This window comes from Microcaecilia unicolor, chromosome 5 (assembly GCF_901765095.1).
Source record: "Microcaecilia unicolor chromosome 5, aMicUni1.1, whole genome shotgun sequence".
In the NCBI taxonomy this organism is placed as follows: Eukaryota; Metazoa; Chordata; class Amphibia; order Gymnophiona; family Siphonopidae; genus Microcaecilia; species Microcaecilia unicolor.
Window position 1 is genome coordinate 156,233,260 of NC_044035.1, and position 22,411 is coordinate 156,255,670.

At 43.5% G+C, this 22,411-nt stretch overlaps 1 protein-coding gene across 3 annotated transcripts in view; it reads right to left on the minus strand.

The window, feature by feature from the left end:
• Positions 1-22,411, minus strand: part of PIK3AP1 (phosphoinositide-3-kinase adaptor protein 1) — a 228,723-nt gene that overhangs the window by 36,031 nt on the left and 170,281 nt on the right. For 2 of the 3 annotated variants that reach the window (XM_030203478.1, XM_030203475.1), the window contains 3 exons: positions 18,597-18,669; positions 13,992-14,153; positions 5,010-5,080 (listed from right to left, as the gene is read on the minus strand). In XM_030203478.1, the coding sequence (XP_030059338.1) occupies positions 5,010-5,080; positions 13,992-14,153; positions 18,597-18,669 (306 nt within the window). The remainder of the gene's footprint in view (positions 1-5,009; positions 5,081-13,991; positions 14,154-18,596; positions 18,670-22,411) is intronic. The other variant, XM_030203476.1, reaches the window with a different exon arrangement.

The window sequence follows — 22,411 nt, forward strand, 5'->3', positions numbered from 1 at the left end:
TGTATGCTTGTGGGTGGGAGGTTGGAGAGAAGGGAGAGAGGTGCTGGGCATGTAAGGAGGTGCTGGAGGGAAGGGATAGAGTTGCTGGATATGTAGGGGGAGAGAAGGGATAGAGGTGCTGGATATGTGGGTGGGAGGGAAGGGAGAGTGGTGCTGGATATGTGGGTGGGAGAGAGGTGCTGGGTATGTAGGAGGGAGAGAAGGGAGAGATGTGCTGGGTGAGAGTGTGGGAGGGAAGGGAGAGAGCTGCTGGATTTGTGGGGGAGGGCAGGCGGGAAGGGGGAGGGGTGCTGGGCATGCAAGGGAGGCTGCAGCAAAGGGAGAGAGGTGCTGGATATGCAGGGGAGGACTGGAGGGAAGAGGGAGAGATGTGGACCTGCAAGGGGGGCGAGAACGAAGGGAGAGAAGTACTGGACCTATGAGAGGGGGAAGGGTTAGTGTTAGAGGAAAGGGAGAAGGATGTTGGATCAAGGAGATAAAGGAATGGGGGGGGGGGGGTCAAATGCTGAACCCACAGTGGAGAATGAACCAGATGCATAAGGGGGAGGGAAGAGAGAAGGAAAGTTGCTGGTTAGAGAGGAAAGGTGTGTGGGAGGGAGAAAGGGGACATAGAGAGGTACAAAGAAACAGAAGGGATGAGCATTGGATGGGAGCATGGGGACAGGGACACAGATGAGATGCTGTATTGGGATGACATATGGGCACATAGGGGCAATGCCTGACATGGGGGTGGGGAGGGAGATATGGGAATAGAGATACAATGGACATGGGGGTATGGGAATAGAGATATAATGGACACAGAGGGGAGATACCAGACAAGAGGGAGAATAGGAACACAGATGGGAGATGCTGGGCATGGGGTACATGGGTGCACAAAGGAATGATGATGGATGCGGGGATATGAACACGGAAGATTCTGGATAAGGAAATATATGGACACAGAGATGGGAGATGGATGGTGGACATGGAGACAGAAGAAATGTCAAATGGACAGGAAAGACACAGGGAAGCAGAAACCAGAGACAGGGACCAATATGATATGAAAAATAAAATGACCAGACAACAAAAAGGTACAAAAATTATTTTTATTTCTATTTTGTGATTAGATTATGTCAGATTTGGCATATGTCAGACATGGCTGGGGCCCAGGGAAGAAATTTAGGAGAGGACCCCAAAGCCCATTACCAGGCTGCACCTTCTTCAGCTTCTGGCAGGCTTGGGGCTCTCTCTGGCCAGAAAGCCAAGCACAATTGCCCTATTTGCACCCCCCCCCCAAAAAAAAAAAAAACATCATCCCTGGCATGTGATACCTTTAAATTTTGCACAGGAGGAAATGCCTTTCTTTTTTGTTTCTCTAGTGTTGTACTACATGCAAGGTCTGGTTTCTTGGGGTTTCAGTTTAATTTATATTTATAGAGTTTGTGGTCACTTATTCTGTATTTGGCTCTTGTGTTCTTTGTGCGTGGCCCCGAGGTATTCTGTCACCATGAAGTTTCTATGTAGAATTCTGTAGTAATTTGGCTTGTTCAGTTTTCTTGATAGATGTATCAATATTTTAGAGCCGCTTTTCATAGGTAGAGGATCCTTGTTTTGGAAGTTAGTGCTGGCATGGTAGATTTGCTCTGGATTCTGAGTGACTTTTTGTTTGTAGATTTTTTTAAAATTACTTTACAACATGTCTATTATTGAGATTACCAGAATTTCTTTGTATGGTGAGTTTTATGGGGAAATGTCCTTGCTGTGCTCTGCATCCATTATTGATGGAAGGCCAGGAGGTGCTCTGGATGCAGAATGTGTTTGGCGTTCAGTGTTTGGCTTTCAATACCATATGTGTGTTGGAGGACCTTGGCTGAATGGGGGCTGAAGAAGAGTGCAGTTCCTTGTACTTCCTTTAGCTCTCAATTAATTGGCCACTGAAGCCTGCACTGCTACCCTCATTGAAGTAATAGGGAGTGAGGCAGAGGTGCAGCATGGGGTGGGGTAGGGGTAAAGCATGGGTGTATTAGGTGGCTGGGTTTTTTTTCTCTTTCAAAAAGTTGGCAACTCTAGTGCCCACCCATCCAACTTGTTGGCCCACCCAAAAATTGCCTTCTGGCTACGCCACTGCTTAGAGGTTGCTAGAGATAATTCAAATTTGCTGATTAAATGAGAGAACTTGGAAAACACAATCCGGTACAGGAATTGGCGCCTGATAAATTTTTCATAAAAAGCCAAGTGTTGCACCATTGGATATGTTTAAGCGATATATGTTGGGAACATCTACAAGTTCTCTCTCAATCTATACTACCTGTATCAAGGATTTTTTTTATCTTCCACCATGCAAGAAGAGAACTGAATATGGCCAAGATGTTTTATCACCAATTTCTCAGGACAGTTTGGACATAACAGGATTTCTGAAATCTTCTAAAGAACTTGTTACACCTTCAACATTAGTAGTAACTCTTGCATTAGACACGAACAGGGATTGGCTCCTGAGATTGTTTTTCAGACATAAGAATGCTCCTTCGCTTTAAATGTTAGAATGTTTCCTGATGTAGTTAAAGACACTCAGCACCAAAGGAAGCAGTTTTTGCTTCTTCATCCACAGGTGGAGAGTATAGGAGCTTTCTTTATACTTAAATTTCCCTGTAAATATATGATAATGTACCAAGAGAAGACTTAAGGCTCTGTTTACTAAGCCACGCTGTAGGGGCACTAACGTTTTAGTGTGTACTAACGATCGAGACACCCATTATATTCATATGGATGTCTCTAGCGTTAGTGTGCACTAAAAGGTTTGCGTGACTACAGCACGGCTTAGTAAACAGGGCCCTTATATTTTCTTTGAGCCATGTCAATTAACTTTATTTTTGAGTAAGAAGATTGTGGAGCCAGGTAACGCAGCTCAACCTGAACCTGGTAGCATGGCTTGATGTCTTGCAATCTGCAGATTAGAGTTATTAATTGTTACATTTGTATCCCACATTTATGTATTCTCTCATTAAGGATTAATTTCTTCTCTAATGTATTTGCTAAAACTATTTGATATGATAGATTGAGAAGTCTCTATTCTTTTTACCGATTTCCTACTTCTTGTGTTATATCCTCATGATTGTTTTCTTAAAAAGTAAATTATTCCTATGTTGTATATTTTTTTAATTAAATAAAAAAAATTGTCACTGGTTTTCATCATAAAGCGTATAAGATCTTAATAAGAATATTTTGGAAGAAAGGCAGGAGAGGAGAGTTATGATAGAGATGGGCCTCTCAAGTTGAAAAGAAGCTCTGAAATGAGGGGGGTCATAGGATGAGGGCAAAAGGAGATAGACTCAGGGGTAATGAAAGGAAATATTTCTTTATAGAAATTTTGGTGGATGCTTGGAACGGCCTATCAGTGCAGGTGGTGGAGATCATGACTGTATTTGAATTCAAGAAAGCATGGGACAAGCACAGAGGATCTCTAAAGGAGAGGAAGGGATTGTAGAGCTTAGTAGTTGGCATGGAAGAGCAAACTTGATAGGCCACATGGAGGGGAATAATTGAACGGCGCCGGCGAAATACATGGCCGGCGATGTATTTTGGCGGTACCGCAAACAGCTGGTCAGACCTGTATTTTTGAAAAAGATGGCCGGCCATCTTTTGTTTCGACAATACGGTTCCGGCCAACCAGATGCCTTGGATTTGGCCGGGGTTTGAGATGGGCGGCTTAGTTTTTTAGCGATAATGGAAAGTTATGTCGGCCATCTCAAACCATGGCCAAATCCAAGGCATTTGGCCGTGGGAGGAGCCAGCATTTTTAGTGCACTGGCCCCCCTGACATGGCAGGACACCAACCGGGCTCCCTAGGGGTCACTGCGGTGGACTTCAGAAAAGCTCCCATGTGCATAGCTCCCTTACTTTGGGAGCTGAGCCCCCCCCCCCCCCCAAAACCCACTACCCACAAATGTACTGCACTCACTAAAACTGCTCCAGGGACCTGCACACAGCCTCTAGGACTTATTGCTGCTGTATAACTTTGGCACACCAGTTGACATCTGAAGACTAATCTCTTTGAAAAAGTCCTTTATTTGAATAAGCATGTTTACTCACAGTTAACTGCAGATCAGAGGTTGTGCCCCACTGGCAAAGAGTCCCCTGGTACTAAGATTAGCAGTAGGTCAGAGCTGGCACAATGGTGTACAATGCCGTCTTTCAGCACCATTCAAGGTAAGAACTTTCTCTAACATGGGTAACACAGGAAAGGGAACTAAAACTGGCTTACAAAAATGGCCACTACCGCATGGACTACAACAGGAAACAAAACAGGGCACACTCTGACCCAGTAAGCAGGGGGAAAGCACCAGGGGAGTAGAGCCTACCAACTACCAATACCTACACCCACCACAATGCATTGCTGATGTGACTCTGCAGTGCAAATAACAGAAAAGGTGTCACACTCACTCCAGAGCCACATCACAAGCAGGAAAAGGCTGTCGGAGGACAGAACACATTCTGCTGTCATGGAGGTGGGCACGACATTTGAGGCTGGCATACAGGCTGGAAAAAAAGTGTTTAAAGTGGGTTTTGTTTTGGTGGGAGGGGGTTAGTGACCACTGGGGGAGTACGGGGAGGTCATCTCCGCTTCCTTCCGGTGGTCATGTGGTCAGTTTGGGCACCTTTTTGAGGCTTGGTCGTGAAAATAAAAGGACCAAGTAAACCCGGCGAAATACTGCTTAACACCGTATTTTTTTCCCACTATTGGCGAAAGCCGGCTATCTGGTAGCCACGCCCACACCCACCCATGCCACGCCTTCGCTTTGCTGCCGACACGCCCCTTTGAACTTTCGCCAGTGAGGCGACGGGAAAGCGGCGATGCTGTCAAAAAAAGCAGCTTTCGATTATACCGATTTCGCCACTTTTCCGAGATCGCCGGCCATCTCCCAATTTGTGTCGGGAAATGGCCGGTGATCACTTTCGATTATGAGCTGGATGGTCTTATCTGCTTTGATTTTTCTTTGTTTATCTCTTTCTTTCACCATGGAAGTTCTTACCTCGCTGTCTCCTTCTACACCACTGCTAAGACTCTGTGTGCTTCGAGTGCTGGATCGAGTACTTGTACTGCCTGGGTAACAGACCAGAGAATTGAAATGCATGGGAGATCTTATATTTTGTAACAACAAGTTTCTATTGAGTTTCCTTACTGTAATTTCATAGAACACTCCATTACTTATACATTAAAATATTTTCAATATCTTGTCTAGAAAATAGAGAGAAAGGCACTAGTGAAAAAGTACAAAGAAGCAATAGAAAAGCCAACGATTAGAGCATCATATATAATCATGACTCAAAGGGAGGACTATTTTCAAAAGTCATTTACCCATGTAAATTGATATCTAAAAGAGGAAAGGTACTTTTACTGCATTTTTGTGGAGGTATTCCCAGGGCAGGTTGCAGAGGCAATAATGGTGCACTTTTGTATTTTCAAAACTGTACACATTTTTTCATGGAAATAGTACTCACTGAAAAAGAAGGTGCTAATGTCTGTGGATGCACTATCCTCAGCATTTTTCAGAGCCTTGTGAATTTTGCACCAGTTCAAAAGGATTGTACAAGTAAAATGTATCCGCAGGCTTTGCACCTGTCTGCAGAGTTTCAAGGAGTGTATAACCTTGAAGGTGGTGTGTGTGTTCCCACCAAAGTAATTCATGGAGTAACTGAATAACTGACAGAAAAACGCATACTATAATGTGCAACTGTCTTACTTAGGGGGTCTTTTACAATTTTTTAAGTCTTTATTAGTTTTTAATCAAATTAACAATACAGTTACATTTGAATAAGCAATGCAGAAAGGAAAATATAAATTTAAATAAAATATTTTTACCAAAGGAAAAAAAACAAAATATCTTCTTTTAGACCACAATAATGGGGGATAGTCTAAGCAAGTATGAAGACTACAGAGTAGGAAAAAAAATTAAATAGGAAATATGCATTACACGTATACCTATCTTATTAACAAATATTTATTCATCAGGACCTACGGTTTACCAAGTTTCTTCATATTTATAAATGCCTTCAACTGTTCAGGCTGGTAGAAATAATACTTAAGACCCAAATATTTAATAACACATTTACAGGGAAAATTTAAGTAGAAAACGGCTCCTAAAGATGTCACTTCTGTCTTCATCGCAAGAAACAACTTCCTCCTTTCTTGGGTCTGCTTTATAATATCGGGATATATCCAAACCCTCTTTCCTCTGAACAGAGTCTGCATTTTCTTGAAGTAAATACGCATAACCGCGTCTAAATCTTGTTGAAAAATGAACGATACAATTAGAGTCGCTCTTTCAGAGTTTGAGTCCAAAGTTCTTTCTAGTAATTCAGATATGTTCAATCCTGGCTCTTCAGATGGAATTACTGGAAGAGAGGTTTCAGGAGGCTTTTTAATTGGTATATAATATACTTTATTCAATGGTGGAATAGTTTCAGAAGAAAAATTTAAAACCTCCTAAATAAAGTTTGAAAGCGTCCAATGGAGTAATTCCAAGTTCCTTTGGAAAATTCAACAACCTTAAGTTAAGCCTCCGATTGTAATTTTCCATCATCTCTAACCTACGTTGCATGGAAGTATTATCCTTAATAATTGTAGTCGTAACTTCATTTAGTTTAGCAACGTCCTGCTTAAGAGCCCCCAATTGTTCTATAGTTTCTTGTTTCGCGGTATTAAATGAAAAGGAAAGTTTTTCAACAGTACTTACAAGGTCTTTTATCTCTTTTGCTGAATTGGCCACCGTAGCGTCCACCCTCTGCAGAGCCGTCCAAATGCTCTCGAGGGTCACCGCAGCTGGTTTCTTCATTGGAGCGCTATGCTCTACCCGATATTCTCTCGGTATCGGGTCTCCCTCCGACATTGTGACTCCCGCTCCTCGAGTCGCTTCCATACCTTCGACCACTTCCGGGTCAAGTCGGTCGCGCCAGGAGACACATTCTTCGGGGAGCGGCGGTGGATGAGATTCCGGAGGGGAGAGTGAAATTTCAAGCCCCAAATCCCCGAAGGAGTCTTCACCGACGGGGAACGCAGGGCCCCTCTCGGAAGCTAAGGTAGGTGGCTTCAAGGTGTATTTCTCGATCGTTTGCTGAATAGGTGAGGACGTCCCGGCAGTCGAGGAAACTGCCTTGAGCTTCCCCTTACGCTTGGTATGAGGCATTTTCGATTTAGAGGTAAAAAAGTAATATTAGCAAACTACAGGAGAGTTCCACCGAGAGCTCTCAACATGCAGCCATCTTGAGACACGCCCCCTCTCAGGGGGTCTTTTACAAAGCCACACTAGTGTTTTTAGCTCACTGTAAAATCAGCTGGTGGTAAACGCTAAGATGCCCATTATATTCCTATGGACATCTCAGCATTTACCACCAACTGATTTTTACCATGAACTAAAAACACTAGTGTGGCTTTGTAAAAGGCCCCTTAGGGTTGCAGCTGATAAGGATATATTTTGGGGATGCAATGGTGTGAAAGCCGTGTTAGTCCACTTTTAAAGGTAATAAATAGAAATAAAACAATACAAAAAAGAAAATAGGGTGATGTCTTTTTTTTATTGGAATAACTTAGGGATCCTTTTACTGAGGCGTGCTAACAGATTTAGGGGGAGATTCTATATATGGCGCCTGGAAAATCCACAAGGAAATCATTGTTGCCTAAGTGTATTCTATAAGATTTAGGCATGGTATATAGAATACGCTTAGTTGATATCCCAGTGCCTAAAACTATGCACATATATTTACACCAGCGAAAATGTGCATAAATCACTGTGCATAGATTTATGCGGACTGGGTCATGTTCTGTAACAGTGTGTGTAAATTTGGGAACGCCTACAAAATGCCCATTTCCCTGCTCCTTTTGAACTTCACGCATTAGAATTTAGGCACAGTTCGTTACAGAATACGCTTAGTGAGTTATGTGTGTACATTCTAATTATTGCCAATTAGTGCTCATTATTAGTGCTGTTAAAAATGCTGATTGCCTTAAGCCAATTAAGTTACACACGTATGCTTAGATTTCTGTGCAGATCTCTAGGCGCGCTTTATAGAATCCAGTGGTTAGCACACTCTAACGATTAGTGCGTGCTAAATGATAAGACACCTATTATATTCCTATGGGCATCTTATTATTTAGCATGCACTAATCATTAGTGTGCACTAAATGTGTTAGTGCACCTTAGTAAAAAGACCCCTTATGGTATCATCTTATTTTCTATTTTAATTTCTGTTTATGTTTTGGGGATGCAGAAATTACCACTTGCTGCCAGTAGATGGCAGCAACTCCACAGGGTTAATATTCAGCAGGTGATGCACAGTGTTTTGCTGACCACCACTGACTTTATGGCCAGAAATTCAATGCTGGGCATACCTCACTGCTTTGGGATGTAAGTTCAAAATCGGAACTGGCCAAAAAGTCTCTCTCCTGGAAATAGGTACCGTGGTAGCTCTGAACTATTTGGGCTCATTTTCCCAATCAGTTGGAGAGGGAGAAGAAAAGAATTGTACCAGCAGTACTGGGAGGCAGAAGAAGCAGCTACCACCACATAGGACTACTGAGACACTAATTTTCAGTACCAGGCTTATAAATTAAGCTCATAAATCTAAGCAAATGAATGGCAAGACTAAATTTATAAGCATAACTTTTTAAGACCCTAAATTAAGAGGAATTTTCAGCTGAAAACTTAGGAGCCCTTTTACTAAAGCTTAGCATGTGCTAACGGAATTATCTTGCACTAAATTCTAAGAAGCTCATTTTATACCTATGGGCTTCTTAGCATTTAGAGTATGCTAAGCTTTAGTAAAAGGGCCCCTTAGGCACCTAAGTTTGGCTGAAAATCGGGCACAAATTTAGGAGCATAAACTTAGGAGCTCATCTTTTTTTGAACATCAAGCCTTTAATTTGTAATTTTAAATTTTTTTATTTAAATTATTTTTATTGCTTTACTTATATTACACAAGTAATAATTTGTTACATGAAACACAGGGAAATAATACAAATTTAATATGTCTACACATACAAAAAAAAGGAAAAATCTTTTTGACTTCATTTTTGTTTCGTATTTAACCCTTCCTTAGACCCCAAACTTGGGGAGTGACCAACACATTTAAGGAAATCAAAGTGGAATACAATAAACAAGGAAAGGCCCAGCCAGCCCTACGTTAAATCATACAGCCTATTTGACAGTTGTTAATTCCCCTGATACCCTCTTCAGGTCAATGAAAGCCCTACGCTGGTCTGGTACAAAAAACCCCATATTTGATTCCCAAATATTTAACTATGCATTTAGAGGGGTAAGCTAAAACGAAAGTAGCCCCAAACATTTTTGTTTCATCTCTCATACCTAAGAAACTTTTCCGTTTGTCAATTTTTAATCAATGAATAATTTTCAATTTTTGTCTGTACATTAAGGGGTTCATTTTTGAAACAGAAAAGCATCCAGAAAGCAGCACAAAGCTGTAGATGGACGTCTTTCCTGAAAAAATGTCCAAATCGCTATTTTTGAAACATATTTTAAAGACCTTTTCCTATTCAGTTAGTCTACAGTGCGTCCAAATCACAAGGGGGCATGTTGGGGGTGGGATTTGGGTGTTTCCACAACTTAGAGATTTTTTTCTGCCATAATGGAACAAAGCAAAAACTAGGGCTAAAGATTGACATTTTGGTCTGGACCTGTTTGTCATGACTGTCGTAAAAAGATGCTCTAAATGACCAGATGACCATTAGAGGAATTAAGGCATGACCCCCCCCCCCTTACTCCCAGTGGTCACTGACACCTTCCCCCCCCCCAAAGATGTGAACGAAACAGTACGTACCAGCCTCTGACAGCTTCAGATGTTATGGCTAGTCCTATTAGAACAGCAAGTAGGCCTATCGGTCAGTGCAGCGCACAGTAGAGAAGGGAACCCAGGCCCATATCCCACTCTAACTGTTACACTTGTGGTGGAAAATCTAGGTCTCCAAAACCCAGCAAAAACCTTCTGTGACACCTGCAGGCATAAGGGCTATTGTAGTGGTGTACAGTAAGTTTGGGTTTTTTTTTAAAGAGGGCTCCCCATACAATATAATAAGGGGGTAACGGTGAGATGTGTACCTGGGTCCTTTTATGTGAAGTCCACTGTAGCACCCCCTAAGGTGCCGACTGCTCTACTGGGATGTCTGTGCTGCCAGTCTACTAAGAATGCTGACCCCCCCCCCCCCCCACACACACACACACACACATCCCAATGGCTTGGTTTTTGTGCATTTTTCCATTGGATGTTCTATTTCAAAAATGGTCATAAAAGAAAAATGCAATGAACGCAAAATGTCTAGGAAATTGCCATTTTCAAAACAAAAACAGATGTTTTTCAGGTTCGAAAATGGCCATGTTTGCCACTGGAGTTTTGGACATTTTCAGCAAAATATCCAAAGTTGGATTTAGACATATTGAAAATACCCTTTCATATCTACTCCAGCTAATATTCAGCTGGCAGTGGTGAGTGTTTTGCTGCCTGCCTCTGGTGTTGTTCCTGGATAGTCAATGCTGGGCCCTGTCTGGGCGAGCCAGCTAACACATAACCGGTTACTTCAATATTCAGCCCCTCACTGCATAAGCCAAACTGCTTAAAGATAGGACTGCTATTTATGGGGCATGATTTAAGTAGTTTACTTACGCAGTGAAGGGCTGAGTATCAACACTTAACCTGACCCTGTCCCCGGAACACCCACGAGTTAACTGCTTTTGAATTTGGTGCTAAATGGTCATTTTCATTGGAGATAACCGGTAAAGTGCTGCTGAAAATGACCAGATAGCCATAAACAAACAGTCGGCGGCCGTTTCTGGCCAGATAAATCATATTGGTTGGCTTACGTCTACTGTCACGATCTTAGCAGGATGAGCATGGCAGTTTCACTCTAATTGGCCACATCAGGGATTGGGCTGGCATCTGGGGTGGATGATGTCAAATGCTGGTCCCAATTTAACCCCACCACTGCTTGTATTGGACGCTTGGGCCTATCCCCTCAGCTGTGGGCTTGTCTTCACTGATCTTCCATTTGTCTGTGCTTCCAGCATAGTGTGTGCTGTCTCTCTAGTGTCTGACTTGCAACAAAATGCTAAATTTCTCCTGATGCAGGCACTGCCATACTGAAACATGTTAGACTGGATGAATAATTGTATATGAAGTCTGGACATATATACACCTGAGAACCACCTTTTTTATTGACTTCAATAAATTTCTGAGCCTACTGGCTGCTCCACTGCTGTTTTATCTCTTGCTACAGTTGGCTTCTGCCTCTTAAATTAAAAAAAAAAATTAAACAAATTAAAAAAATCAGTAATTAAGGAAGACGAGAGACCATAAATGGCCTGAAAAAATAAACAAACCGATTTGAAGAGTATTCTCTGTTGTACCGGAAGTCAATGTAACTGGGTTCTATACAGTGTGTGTTTTCTAGCAAAAAAGGTGCTGGTGCTCAAATGCCAGGCCACCCTTCAGGGGCGGCGTTATCACTGAGGGACCCACCCCACAATAGCCAGGCCCCCTGCAACCAGTCACAGAATCTATGAAAAGGCAGAATTGGTATGTAGAGCCTGAGCTCTTTCATTATAACTTGGGGACCATGAGTCAATTTTAGCAGACAATGAAAAAGGTGCCGGTACTCAGTACCCCCAAGTACCCCCTCAAAAAAAGCCCTGGTTCTATAAGAGGAAACACTATCAAACTTCTTAAGATTAAAAATCTAGTAACAGTATTTTGAATCAGTTGCAATTTCTCAATAACTTAACAGGCAGATACAAACAGCACATTACAGTAATCTAATCCCCCTTGTTTACTAAACCGTGCGGCAATGCTGACACAGCCCATTCAAAGAGATTAGGCTGTGTCAGCATAAGCAAACAGCAGCTGCTAGTGTGGCTTAGTGAACGGGGGGGGGGGGGGGGGGGGGGGGGGGGGGGGTGGGAGGGGAGGTAACTGTAGACGGACTAATATTTGAACTAATAAACCATAGGCTGACTGACTGAAATAATGATCTTATTAATCTTAGTTGCCTTATCATTTTCTTCCAAAGTTGACTAATGTGTGGTTCAAAGGTCATAGATGAACCCAAAGTTACTCCAAGCACTTTTTAGTTTCTACAGATTTTTTATCATGCGTTAAAACTATTTCTCTAGGAGCAACAACTCTGGGCCACAAAACAACAAAATTTTGGTTTTGTTAGAATTTAATTTCAACATATTTACAAAGGCTGAATTTTAAATATTTTCCATATATGAAGAAAGCCTATCCATAGTGTCCTGAATCTCTAATATAGGTACTAAGAGTAAAATGTCATCTGCATATGATAATAAAATGGGGAATACACGTTTAGACCTTAGTTCCACCCAAAGCCTGCCCTCATGCTATATGCACATAGTGCAGATTTAAAAGTGTAAATCCTAGCTTTCTAAAATTGGGGTTTCAAAGTGTATCCGAGATACACATTTACATGCTGGCATTATTTACATGTGTAAATCATGAAAGGGGTTCTAAAAGAGCCACCTAAATATATTAGATTTAATGTCAGTCTGCATTCTAAACAATATCAAAATATTCACCACACTGTAGAACACATCAATTTGAAAAGAGAAGAGTTGAACCAGCCTCTACCACTAAGCACAGTTATTTTGCATTACTAGTGGTACAATGAGTCATATTCTTTTTCATTCTTGCTCAACTTGATATATAAAAAGTCTGTCCTCGGAGTCCAATCCTAAAGATTTTTAAAAAATGACTTATTGTTTCTCCTCCCGATATTCAGAATGAATGACCACCTAAACAGCACTTAGCCGGCTATCTGGCAATATTCAGTGGCGGATAGCCAGCTTTCCCCCAATGAAAATTGCTGTTTAGCAGCTAAAAGATAGCCAGTTATCCGTAGATATCCAGCACAGATCCAGCTAAGTTTGGTGGCCATATTTGGCTGCCACAATAGATGGAATAACTTTGGCTGGCTCCAACTTAACTGGCCAGCACTGAACATGAGCTTGGCCGGTTAAGTTGAAACTGGAATTTCTTATGTCCAAAGATATAATTCAACTCTTCTCTAGCTTGACAGTTCAAGATGAATCACACATCCTTCATTGATATAAGGCTTCACATGCCAACCTAGCTATATTGATGTGTTGTACACTGTAGTGAACATTTTGATATTGTTTAGAATAGAGAGTCATAGTAGACATAATGGGGCCGATATTCAGACCGAAGGAGGCAGCCCAGCTAACTTCCGGGGAATAAATCTTGGTGACATGAATTTTTGATATCAACTGTGTATGACCGCTGAGGCCCTTAATAAAGTGGATGTATTAAGAAAAAAAAAGCATTAAAATACTAGATATGTCAGGTACTGCCCATAAGGGTTGAATAATATAGTACTACATTTTTGGAGACCTGACTGAAGTTGCTGTCTTCTTCCAGAGGTGACTCCTCTTTTCTGGTTTGGTCACCATCTTGACTTCTGTTACATGTAGTAGTATTCTGAATACATAATTGTTGTTATCACTGTATGCATCATGCAAATCTTCAACTCATAATATAGGGTACGGGGGGAAGGGGGCGTTGGGATCCAATTGTTAAAATGGACACTCTGATGTTTCTTCTTGTTGTACACATTTCTGTTTTTAGGTAGAAAGTGGCCTAATAAAGTTCTTTAAACATAACAGACACCTAACACTAGTCCCAGGTAGATGCTAATACACAAATTTAGACCTGCTCCATGTACCTGGGTATATTATAAAACACGTGCGTACATTACAGCTCCAACTCTACTCTGCCAAAACTACACTTCCAGGAACACCTGCAAGCAGCTTGCATAAAAGTAGGTGTACACTTTCTCTACATATACGGTTGTGCACATTTATACATGCGGAAAATGCTTTATAAAATTCCCCCTTTTTTCTTGAATTTAAACAAGCAAAGACCAGATTAAGACAGTTTAACAACCCCCCACCCCTTGCTGCCTTTGCCCTGCTTACTGGCTGTGCTGGAGGAGCTCTCTGTGTTCCAGTTCCCTCGGCGGATTTCCATTCTCCTTGGTGGGGTGACAGATGCAGTGGGGCTCAATTCATACACATTACTTTCCACTTTTGCTGATATGTTCTGACCAGACCGAACAGGCTGTGATATCTGTAGATCTACTATGACAGAAAAAGAAATCATGAACTCTAGCAGTGGCTACAGCACCCATTCCCTACAAAACAGTATGTTCATGAATCAGTACCTACACATTTTTACACCTACTCTAGATATGGCATTCTGAGGGCTGACCAACGCTATTCTAGGAGTCCCTGCTACTCATAGAAGGCACAATGATTAAAAAGAAGAGCGTTGCTGCTGGCTCCCGGTATCTCTGTTGTTCCTCTGTCCTATGCTTTTTATTTGTTTGTATGTCTGTTTTATTTATTAATTGTGAATAGTTTATATTATATACATTGCACATCACTTGGTGCTTTCGTTTAGTATACTGCAGGAAAAGTCTCTAGCAAGAGGTCACAGACAATGGCTCTTTCTAGAAAGTCATAGGCACGCATCCTGAGACTGGCAGTTACATGTGAATGTTGCTACTAGAGCATCCCTGGCTCAGCAGAACTAAGGAGTACAAGCTGGATTTGGATATCAAACTCATCTCTGCCATGGCAGCAGACAGTATTGAAATTGAGTAATTGGACCAGCCTTTGGACAGATCAGAGCTAGTCTAGCCCCTAGGTAGACTAGGTGTCTGCCTAAGGCAGCAGAATTTGATGGGGCCCTGGGACACAATAGAGCCTTCCCCCACTTCCTTATTTCCCTAACTGGGTTCTGTGATCTTTAAGTGATCAGTTCCTGGTCTTACCTAGCCCCAAAGCTGCCCAACTAGACTCTACAAGGCACCATGCTTTTTAGTTTTTGTCCCCTCCCTCCCCCCAAAAAACACCACCAACCATCCATCCATCCCCCTTATACTGAGAAAGAACACAAGCTAACATCCCGCCCCACAGTAGGAAGAAATGTAGCCAGTCACTTTATTAATGCCTTTTGGGGTACAGCCGCTGTTAAGCAAACAAAATCAGACCATATTTACTACAAAAAGGCACAGGTCCAGAAAAATAAGAAAACCACAGAAGCACCTCCAAAAAGTCCAATTATGCACAACAGTGAGCACTTCCTTCTGAATAACAACCCAAATGTGGAGTTACCAGTGACAAGCTCAAGTGTCCAGGGATTCAGCAGCCAGAGTGGTGGGAATAAAGTCCTGGGCAGTAGTAGGAGAGTCAAATACATGCCATTTCTAAACTCTCTCCTCAAAGCGCCTTCTCCTCCAACTCCCCCTTCACTTTCTCCCCAGACTCTGGCTGATTACTTTCATGATAAGGTTTACAAGATTAAACTTGAATTCACAACCAACTCTCCTCCACCCATTCTTCCCTTAGTCCACTCTCCCAACCCCCTTACCCCTGCCTCCTTTTCTTCCTTTTCCAAAATCACTGAAGAAGAAACTTTACTTCTTCTTTCATCCTCAAAACTAACCACCTGCTCCACTGACCCTATTCCCACTCATCTATTCAACACTATCTCTCCTGCTGTCACCCCTTTCATCTGTCATATCCTCAATCTGTCACTTTCCACTGCGACTGTCCCTGATGCCTTCATACATGCCGTAGTCACCCCACTCCTCAAAAAACCTTCTCTGGATCTTACCTCTCCTTCCAACTATCGCCCCATCTCCCTCCTCCCTTTCTTATCCAAGATCCTAGAACGTGCTGTCCACCATCACTGTCTTGACTTTCTTTCTTCTCAACCTATTCTTGATCCACTCCAATCTGGCTGTCGTCCCCTTCATTCAACTGAAACAGCACTTACTAAAGTCTCCAATGATCTATTCCTGGCTAAATCCAAAGGGCTCTATTCTATCCTCCTCCTTCTCAATCTTTCTGCTGCTTTTGATACTGTTGATCACAGCCTACTCCTTGACATGCTGTCCTCACTTGGATTTCAGAATTCTGCTCTCTACTGGTTTTCTTCTTATCTGTCACAGCGTACTTTTAGTGTATACTCTGGTGGATCCTCCTCTTCCTCTATCCCACTGTCAGTGGGTGTACCTCAAGGATCCGTCCTAGGACCTCTCCTTTTCTCCATCTGTACTTCCTCCCTTGGTGCTTTGATCTCATCCCACGGTTTTCAGTATCACCTCTCCACACCAGAAATCTCGGCAGAAATCCAGTCCAAGGTATCTGCCTGCCTCTCTGACATTGCTACCTGGATGTCTCACCGCCACCTGAAGTTCAATATGTCCAAAACTGAGCTCCTTATCTTCCCACCTAAATCAACCTCTCCCCTTCCCCCATTCTTTATTTCTGTCAACAACACGCTCATTCTTCCTGTCTCATCTGCTCGTAACCTTGGGGTCATCTTCGACTCCTCCCTCTCCTTCTCTGCACATATTCAACAGATTGTTAAAACCTGTCGTTTCTTCCTTCATAATATCGCCAAAATTCGCCCTTTCCTTTCTGAACATGCTATCAGAACCCTCATCCACACTCTCATCACCTCTCGCTTAGATTACTGCAACTTGCTTCTCACAGGTCTTCCACTCAGCCACCTCTCTCCTCTTCAATCTGTTCAAAATTCTGCTGCACAACTAATATTTTGCCAAAGTCATTATGCCCATATCAGCCCTCTCCTGAAGTCACTTTACTGGCCCCCTATCCGTTTCCGTACAAAATTCAAGCTCCTCCTATTGACCTATAAGTGCATTCACTCTGCAGCCCCTCACTACCTCTCCACTCTCATCTCTCCCTACACTCCTTCCCAGGAACTCCGTTCACTAGGCAAATCTCTCCTAATTGCACCCTTTTCCTCCATCGCTAACTCCAAACTCCGTTCCTTTTATCTCGCCGCATCTTATGCCTGGAATAGGCTTCCTGAGCCATTACGTCTAGCTCCATCCCTGGCTGCCTTCAAATCCGGGCTAAAGACCTATCTGTTTGATGCTGCTTTTGACTCCTAACTTGTCACTTGCTCGTAACCTTTATCTTGTCTTCCTCTCTTCAATAGTCCCTTTCCCTATGTGTCCTATCTGTCTGTACTACCCTTATCCCTTATGATTTAGATTGTAAGCTCTTTTCAGCAGGGACTGTCTTTTCTTCATGTTCAATTGTGAAGCGCTGCGTACTACTGGTTGTGCTATAGAAATGATTTATAGTAATAGTGGTAGTAGTAATTTCTCAGCATGATAAATCTTTAGAATTTTTGGGTAAATAAACATAAAGCACACTTTACAGGCCGAGAGACTCTTACTTGCGCCCCGTCATAGGTCAAAGACTCATGGTTTGCTTTATATTTTTGCCATGTTTCAATCTTATGTAATTATGAAACTTGGCAATGATGATTTCGGGGTGATGGTCACCAGGGATCTTTCTGCCCATGTGGTGGACACATTCAAGGCATGCTGGACCTACCCTGCCATGGAGAGGCAGTGATGTTTCTAGCCAAGACTCTATTTCCGACAACAGGTGAACATCAGGCACAGCCTCTGGGATGCCCACAAATCTGAGGTTACTGCACCTTGACTTGTTCTTGAGATCTTCCAGTTTCATAATGCGTGCAGTCAATAGTTCCTGCACGTGCTTTACCTCCACAGTGGACGCATGAGCGTTGTATTCGAGACCTGTGACGTGTGCCTCTAACTCCGCGGTTTGTTTCTTGGTCTCTGTCAAAGTCTCCAATTGTTTTATTTGGCCCAATAGCTCCTCCAATCTGGGCCCCAAAGCCAGTTCCAATCTGGACCCCAAAGCGGGAACTCTGTGAGAGCCACCGCGGTAAACTGAGTGACGGCCTCTGCCATAGACTTCGCCATGTTGTCATCCAGTGCCTTACTCCACTGGTGCTCTGTAAGCGCTGGTTTTCATGACATCACTCCACCCAAGCGCTTTAATCCATGCACTCTGTCAACTCTAAGGACTTCTGGACAATAAGTAGATTCCTAATTATCAATAAAATACCAACAATATGTTGCAGGGGCCTTGAAGCGACTCAGACTCATGTCTGTCTGCCCTCACAGTATCACGTGACTCTGTATAGCAAGTTTTATAAACTATAAACTAAACTGTCTTGCTGCTGAGCCTGTTGCTGACATCCCTCCCTCTACCTCCTCCCAGTACTATGCAGGACCTGTAAGCACAGACTTGTTCTGAAGTGTCTCTTTGACATCCCCCTCCAAGGCAGATTTCCTGTTGGAGGGGAGCAGAACAATGCAGCGCTTCAGTATGGATCCGTGTTTACAGGATCCGTGCAGTACTGATGCTGCTTTAATCTTCAGGCTGGTCTGAAAAAGGTGGGGATGACAGCAGTGACAAGTCCAGCAGCAAGAAAGGAAGAGGGAAAGGCTAGATGCGGGGTGGGAAAAGGAGATACTGGCTATCTGTGTGTGGGAGGGGGGAGATGGGAGTAATACAGCTGAAGGTTCGCCTAGAGCATACGATGCCCTTGAGCTGGCCCTTGGGGACAGGTTATTACTTCCCAAGGATACCAGAGTTGCTTAGGTTTAAGAGAAAGCTCCTTACTCCCCATAAATGTCAGACTTAGAACAGGGTTCTTCTTACCTTTATGTTTTCCTTTCTTTTGCTTTTCTGCTTGCCTCCTAGTGATACTGTCTCGTAGCTTCTTCAGATTTTCCTAAAACATTAAAGTACACTTTTGTTAGAGATGGAGATTTCCAGCCTTCCAAAACAGAGAAACATTTTTCCATTTTGGTTCAATCAATTATTTTATCATCTTTAGACTATTGTAATGGTATTTTCTGCTTACTATCAGCTCAATTAATCTTAAGTTGCAGGTTTTACAAAATACTGCTGCTAAGATGATCTTTAGGAAGAAAGATTTGATCATGCCTCTCCATGTCTGGCTAAGTTATACTGGATTCCTACAGAGGCTCAAAATATTTCAGTTAGCCTGTTGGGTTTACAAGTTAGTTATTTGCTGATTCATGTCTGGAATGTTTGATAAAATTATTTTCCCTTCCTCTATCTCTTACTTCTAGAAATGGAGATCGTCTTCTTTATTTTCTAACATTTCTTAGTTCTAAAGATTTTTTATATTTTACTCTATCTTTACCTTATCAAGCTGTTCATTTATTGTTCTCTTTGCCTATTATGGACCAGGGGCGGGAGAGGGGGCACATTTTAGCCCCACCCCCAGTGCCGCCGACCCCCCCCCCACCATTTTTAACCCCCTGCCGCCATTTTTGACCCTTTCTGCTGCCACCACCACCTTTGACCCCCCCCCCCGGCACCAACCCTTTCAACCCCCTCTTCCCCCCGCCGTCGGGTACCATTGCTGGCAGGGGGCCCCAACCCCCGCCAGCCGAAGTCCTCTTCTCCGGCACGTCCGCGTTGCTGATGTGCAAGGGCAGGCTTCTGTTTCTGTGAGTCTGACGCCCTCACAGAAACAGAAGACTGCCCTTGCAGATCAGCAACGTGGCCGCGCTGGAGAAGAGGACTTCGGCTGGTGGGGGTTGGGGACCCCCGCCAGCAAAGGTATCCAACGGTGGTGGGGGAGGGGCAGGGCCAAATCTACAGGAGACCATGCCCCCGTGGCCCCACATAGCTACGCCCCTCTTATGGACAACACCTACATATTCTTGTTTACAAAACAAATTTGCCCCCCCGTTTACTAAGCTATGCTAGCGGCTGCTGTGTGCTAATGCCAACATAGCCCATTCATGTTGAATGGGCTGTTCTGGCAATATGGGTTCTGCGCTGTTGACTTTACCACAGGAGTTCTGAGCATTAGCCTGTGGGTTTCTGACAACTCCATCATGACTATTATGGGACCTGCAGCACTGATTTCAATGGTAAAATCAGGTATTACAAAAACTCTATTATATTAGGATACACGTTCTGATCCAGAAAAGTTCGACTTGACAGTTCCAATCATATTGGGTAAAAGGCTCACAGCAAAACCAATCCCTACTTGGGAATCACTGGGAGATTTCAGCCTGTCTGATGTGGATTGGAACGTCTCATCGGCAGAATTGGAAAGAATCTGAGAGATTGTGGATGCCTGTCAAAGCGCTTTGCTCAGACAAATGGTGACAGAACCCGTGAGGGAAGGGGTGATGCTGGATCTAGTGCTCACAAATGGTAATAGTGATCATTACACAACATTGTTTGATATAAGAGCAAAAGCGGAGTGCAGAAACACAAAGTACTGGATTTCATACATGCTGATTTTGGTAAAATGGGGGCGTATGGTCCAGGGGTGTGCTGGTAAATGTTTAACAGGCTTTCTCACCGGTCCACCTCTGCGCCCCCTCCCCAAAATGCAGAGCTGGCTATAACCGGGGAGAGAGCCTGGGGGAAGGGGGCAATGTATTACTCTCTCCAGGAAAAAAAATTAAATGCTCTCAGGTTCCAATCTAATTCATGTTTAATGTGGGATAAAATGCCATAAATAAGTAAATAAATATAAACTTTTAACGTTGAGCACCTGATTCTCAAAGTGGACATATTTCAAACACTAAAATGAAAATAAAATGATTTTTTCTACTTTTGTTGTCTGGTGACTTTGTTTTTCTGATCATGCTGGCCCAGTATCTGATTCTGCTGCTATCTTTTTTTATTTTATTTTATTTGTTTGTTACATTTGTACCCCACATTTCCCCACCTATTTGCAGGCTCAATGTGGCTTACATAGTACCGTAGATGCGTTTGCCAATTCGGTTGATAGCAGATACAAAGTTATATTGTGGTCAGATGAGGTCTGTCCTCTTAACTCCATTTCCAGGGCTTCCTTTCCATTTATTTCTGTACTTTCCTCCTTTCGTCTTCATTTCTTGTCCTACATCCATAAGTAAAAGCTGGGTCCTCCACAGATTTGACTGTCCAGTGGATCCAGCTTCTGCCTATTTTCTCCATCCATGTGCAGTTTTTCTCCTCTCTTCCTTTTCCCTCATCTCATCTCCTTCCTTCCCTCCATCCATGTTCAGCATTTCTTTTCTCTCCCTTCCCTCCATCCATGTCCAGCATTTTTCCTCTCTCCCCTCCATTCATGTTCATCTCACTTCCTCTCTCTTCCCTTCCCTCCATCCATGTCCAGCATTTTTTCTCTCTCCCCTCCATTCATGTCCATCTCACTTCCTCTCTCTTCCCTTCCCTCCATCCATGTCCAGCATTTTTCCTCTCTCCCCTCCATTCATGTTCATCTCACTTCCTCTCTCTTCCCTTCCATCCATCCATCCGTGTCTAGCATTTTTCCTCTCTCCCATCCATTCATGTTCATCTCACTTCCTCTCTCTTCCCTCCCCTCCATCCATGTCCAGCATTTCTTCTCTCTCCCTTCCCCTCCATCCATGTGCATATCCTTCCTGTCTTCCCTCCCCTCCATCTATGTCCAGAATTTCTCCTGCCCTCCCCTCCATCCCTGAAACTCTCCTCTCTCTCCCCTGCCCCCCTCCATCCATATCCAGCAATTCTCCTCTCTCCCCTACTCTCCCCTCCATCCACCCATATCCAGCAACTCTCCTCTCTCCTCCATCCACCCATGTCCAGCAACTCTCCTCTCCCCTCCCCCATCCACCTATGTCCAGCAACTCTCCTCTTCAGTGCCCTCCCCTCCATCCACCCATGTCCAGCAACTCTCCTCTCCCCTGCCCTCCATCCATCTATCCATCCATATCCAGCAATTCTCCTCTCTCCCCTGCCCCCCTCCATCCATCCATATCCAGCAATTCTCTTTTCTCCCCTACCCTCCATGTCCAGCAATTTCTCCTCTCTCCCTGGGCCCTGCCCTCCCCTCCATGTCCAGCAATTTCTCCTCTCTCCCTGGGCCCTGCCCTCCCCTCCATGTCCAGCGATTTCTCCTCTCTCCCCTGCATGTCCAGTGATTCTCCTTTGCCCCTATCATCCACTCCCATCTATGTCCAGCAATTCTCCTTTGCCGCCATCCTTCCCTCCCATTCATGTCCACCTGCCCGCTCTCTTCTTCCCCCAATATCCCCCTTTTTGTCCCGCCACCCTGCATGGTTTAAATCTTTTATCTACCTCCATCGCAGTGGCCGCGTCAGTGAAAGCCCTGCCCGTCTCTAGCCTTCCCTTCATTCCCTCTCCGTGTCCCGCCCTCACAGAAAGAGGAAATGACGTCAGATTTCTTTGACTGGGTGACCAAAGACATGGATAAAGGACATGCGCTAGACGTAATGTATTTGGATTTCAGCAAAGCCTTTGATAACGGTTCCTCACAGAAGGTTCATGAAAAAGCTGAGAGGGCTGAATTTAGGATCCAAAGTGGGGGAACAAGGCTAGTGCAGGGCAGACTTCTATGGTCTGTGCCCTGAAAATGGCAAGGACAAATCAAGATCAAATATGCATATGTGGTATTGCATCATACCTTATGCAATGAGTTTATCTTGTTGGGAAGA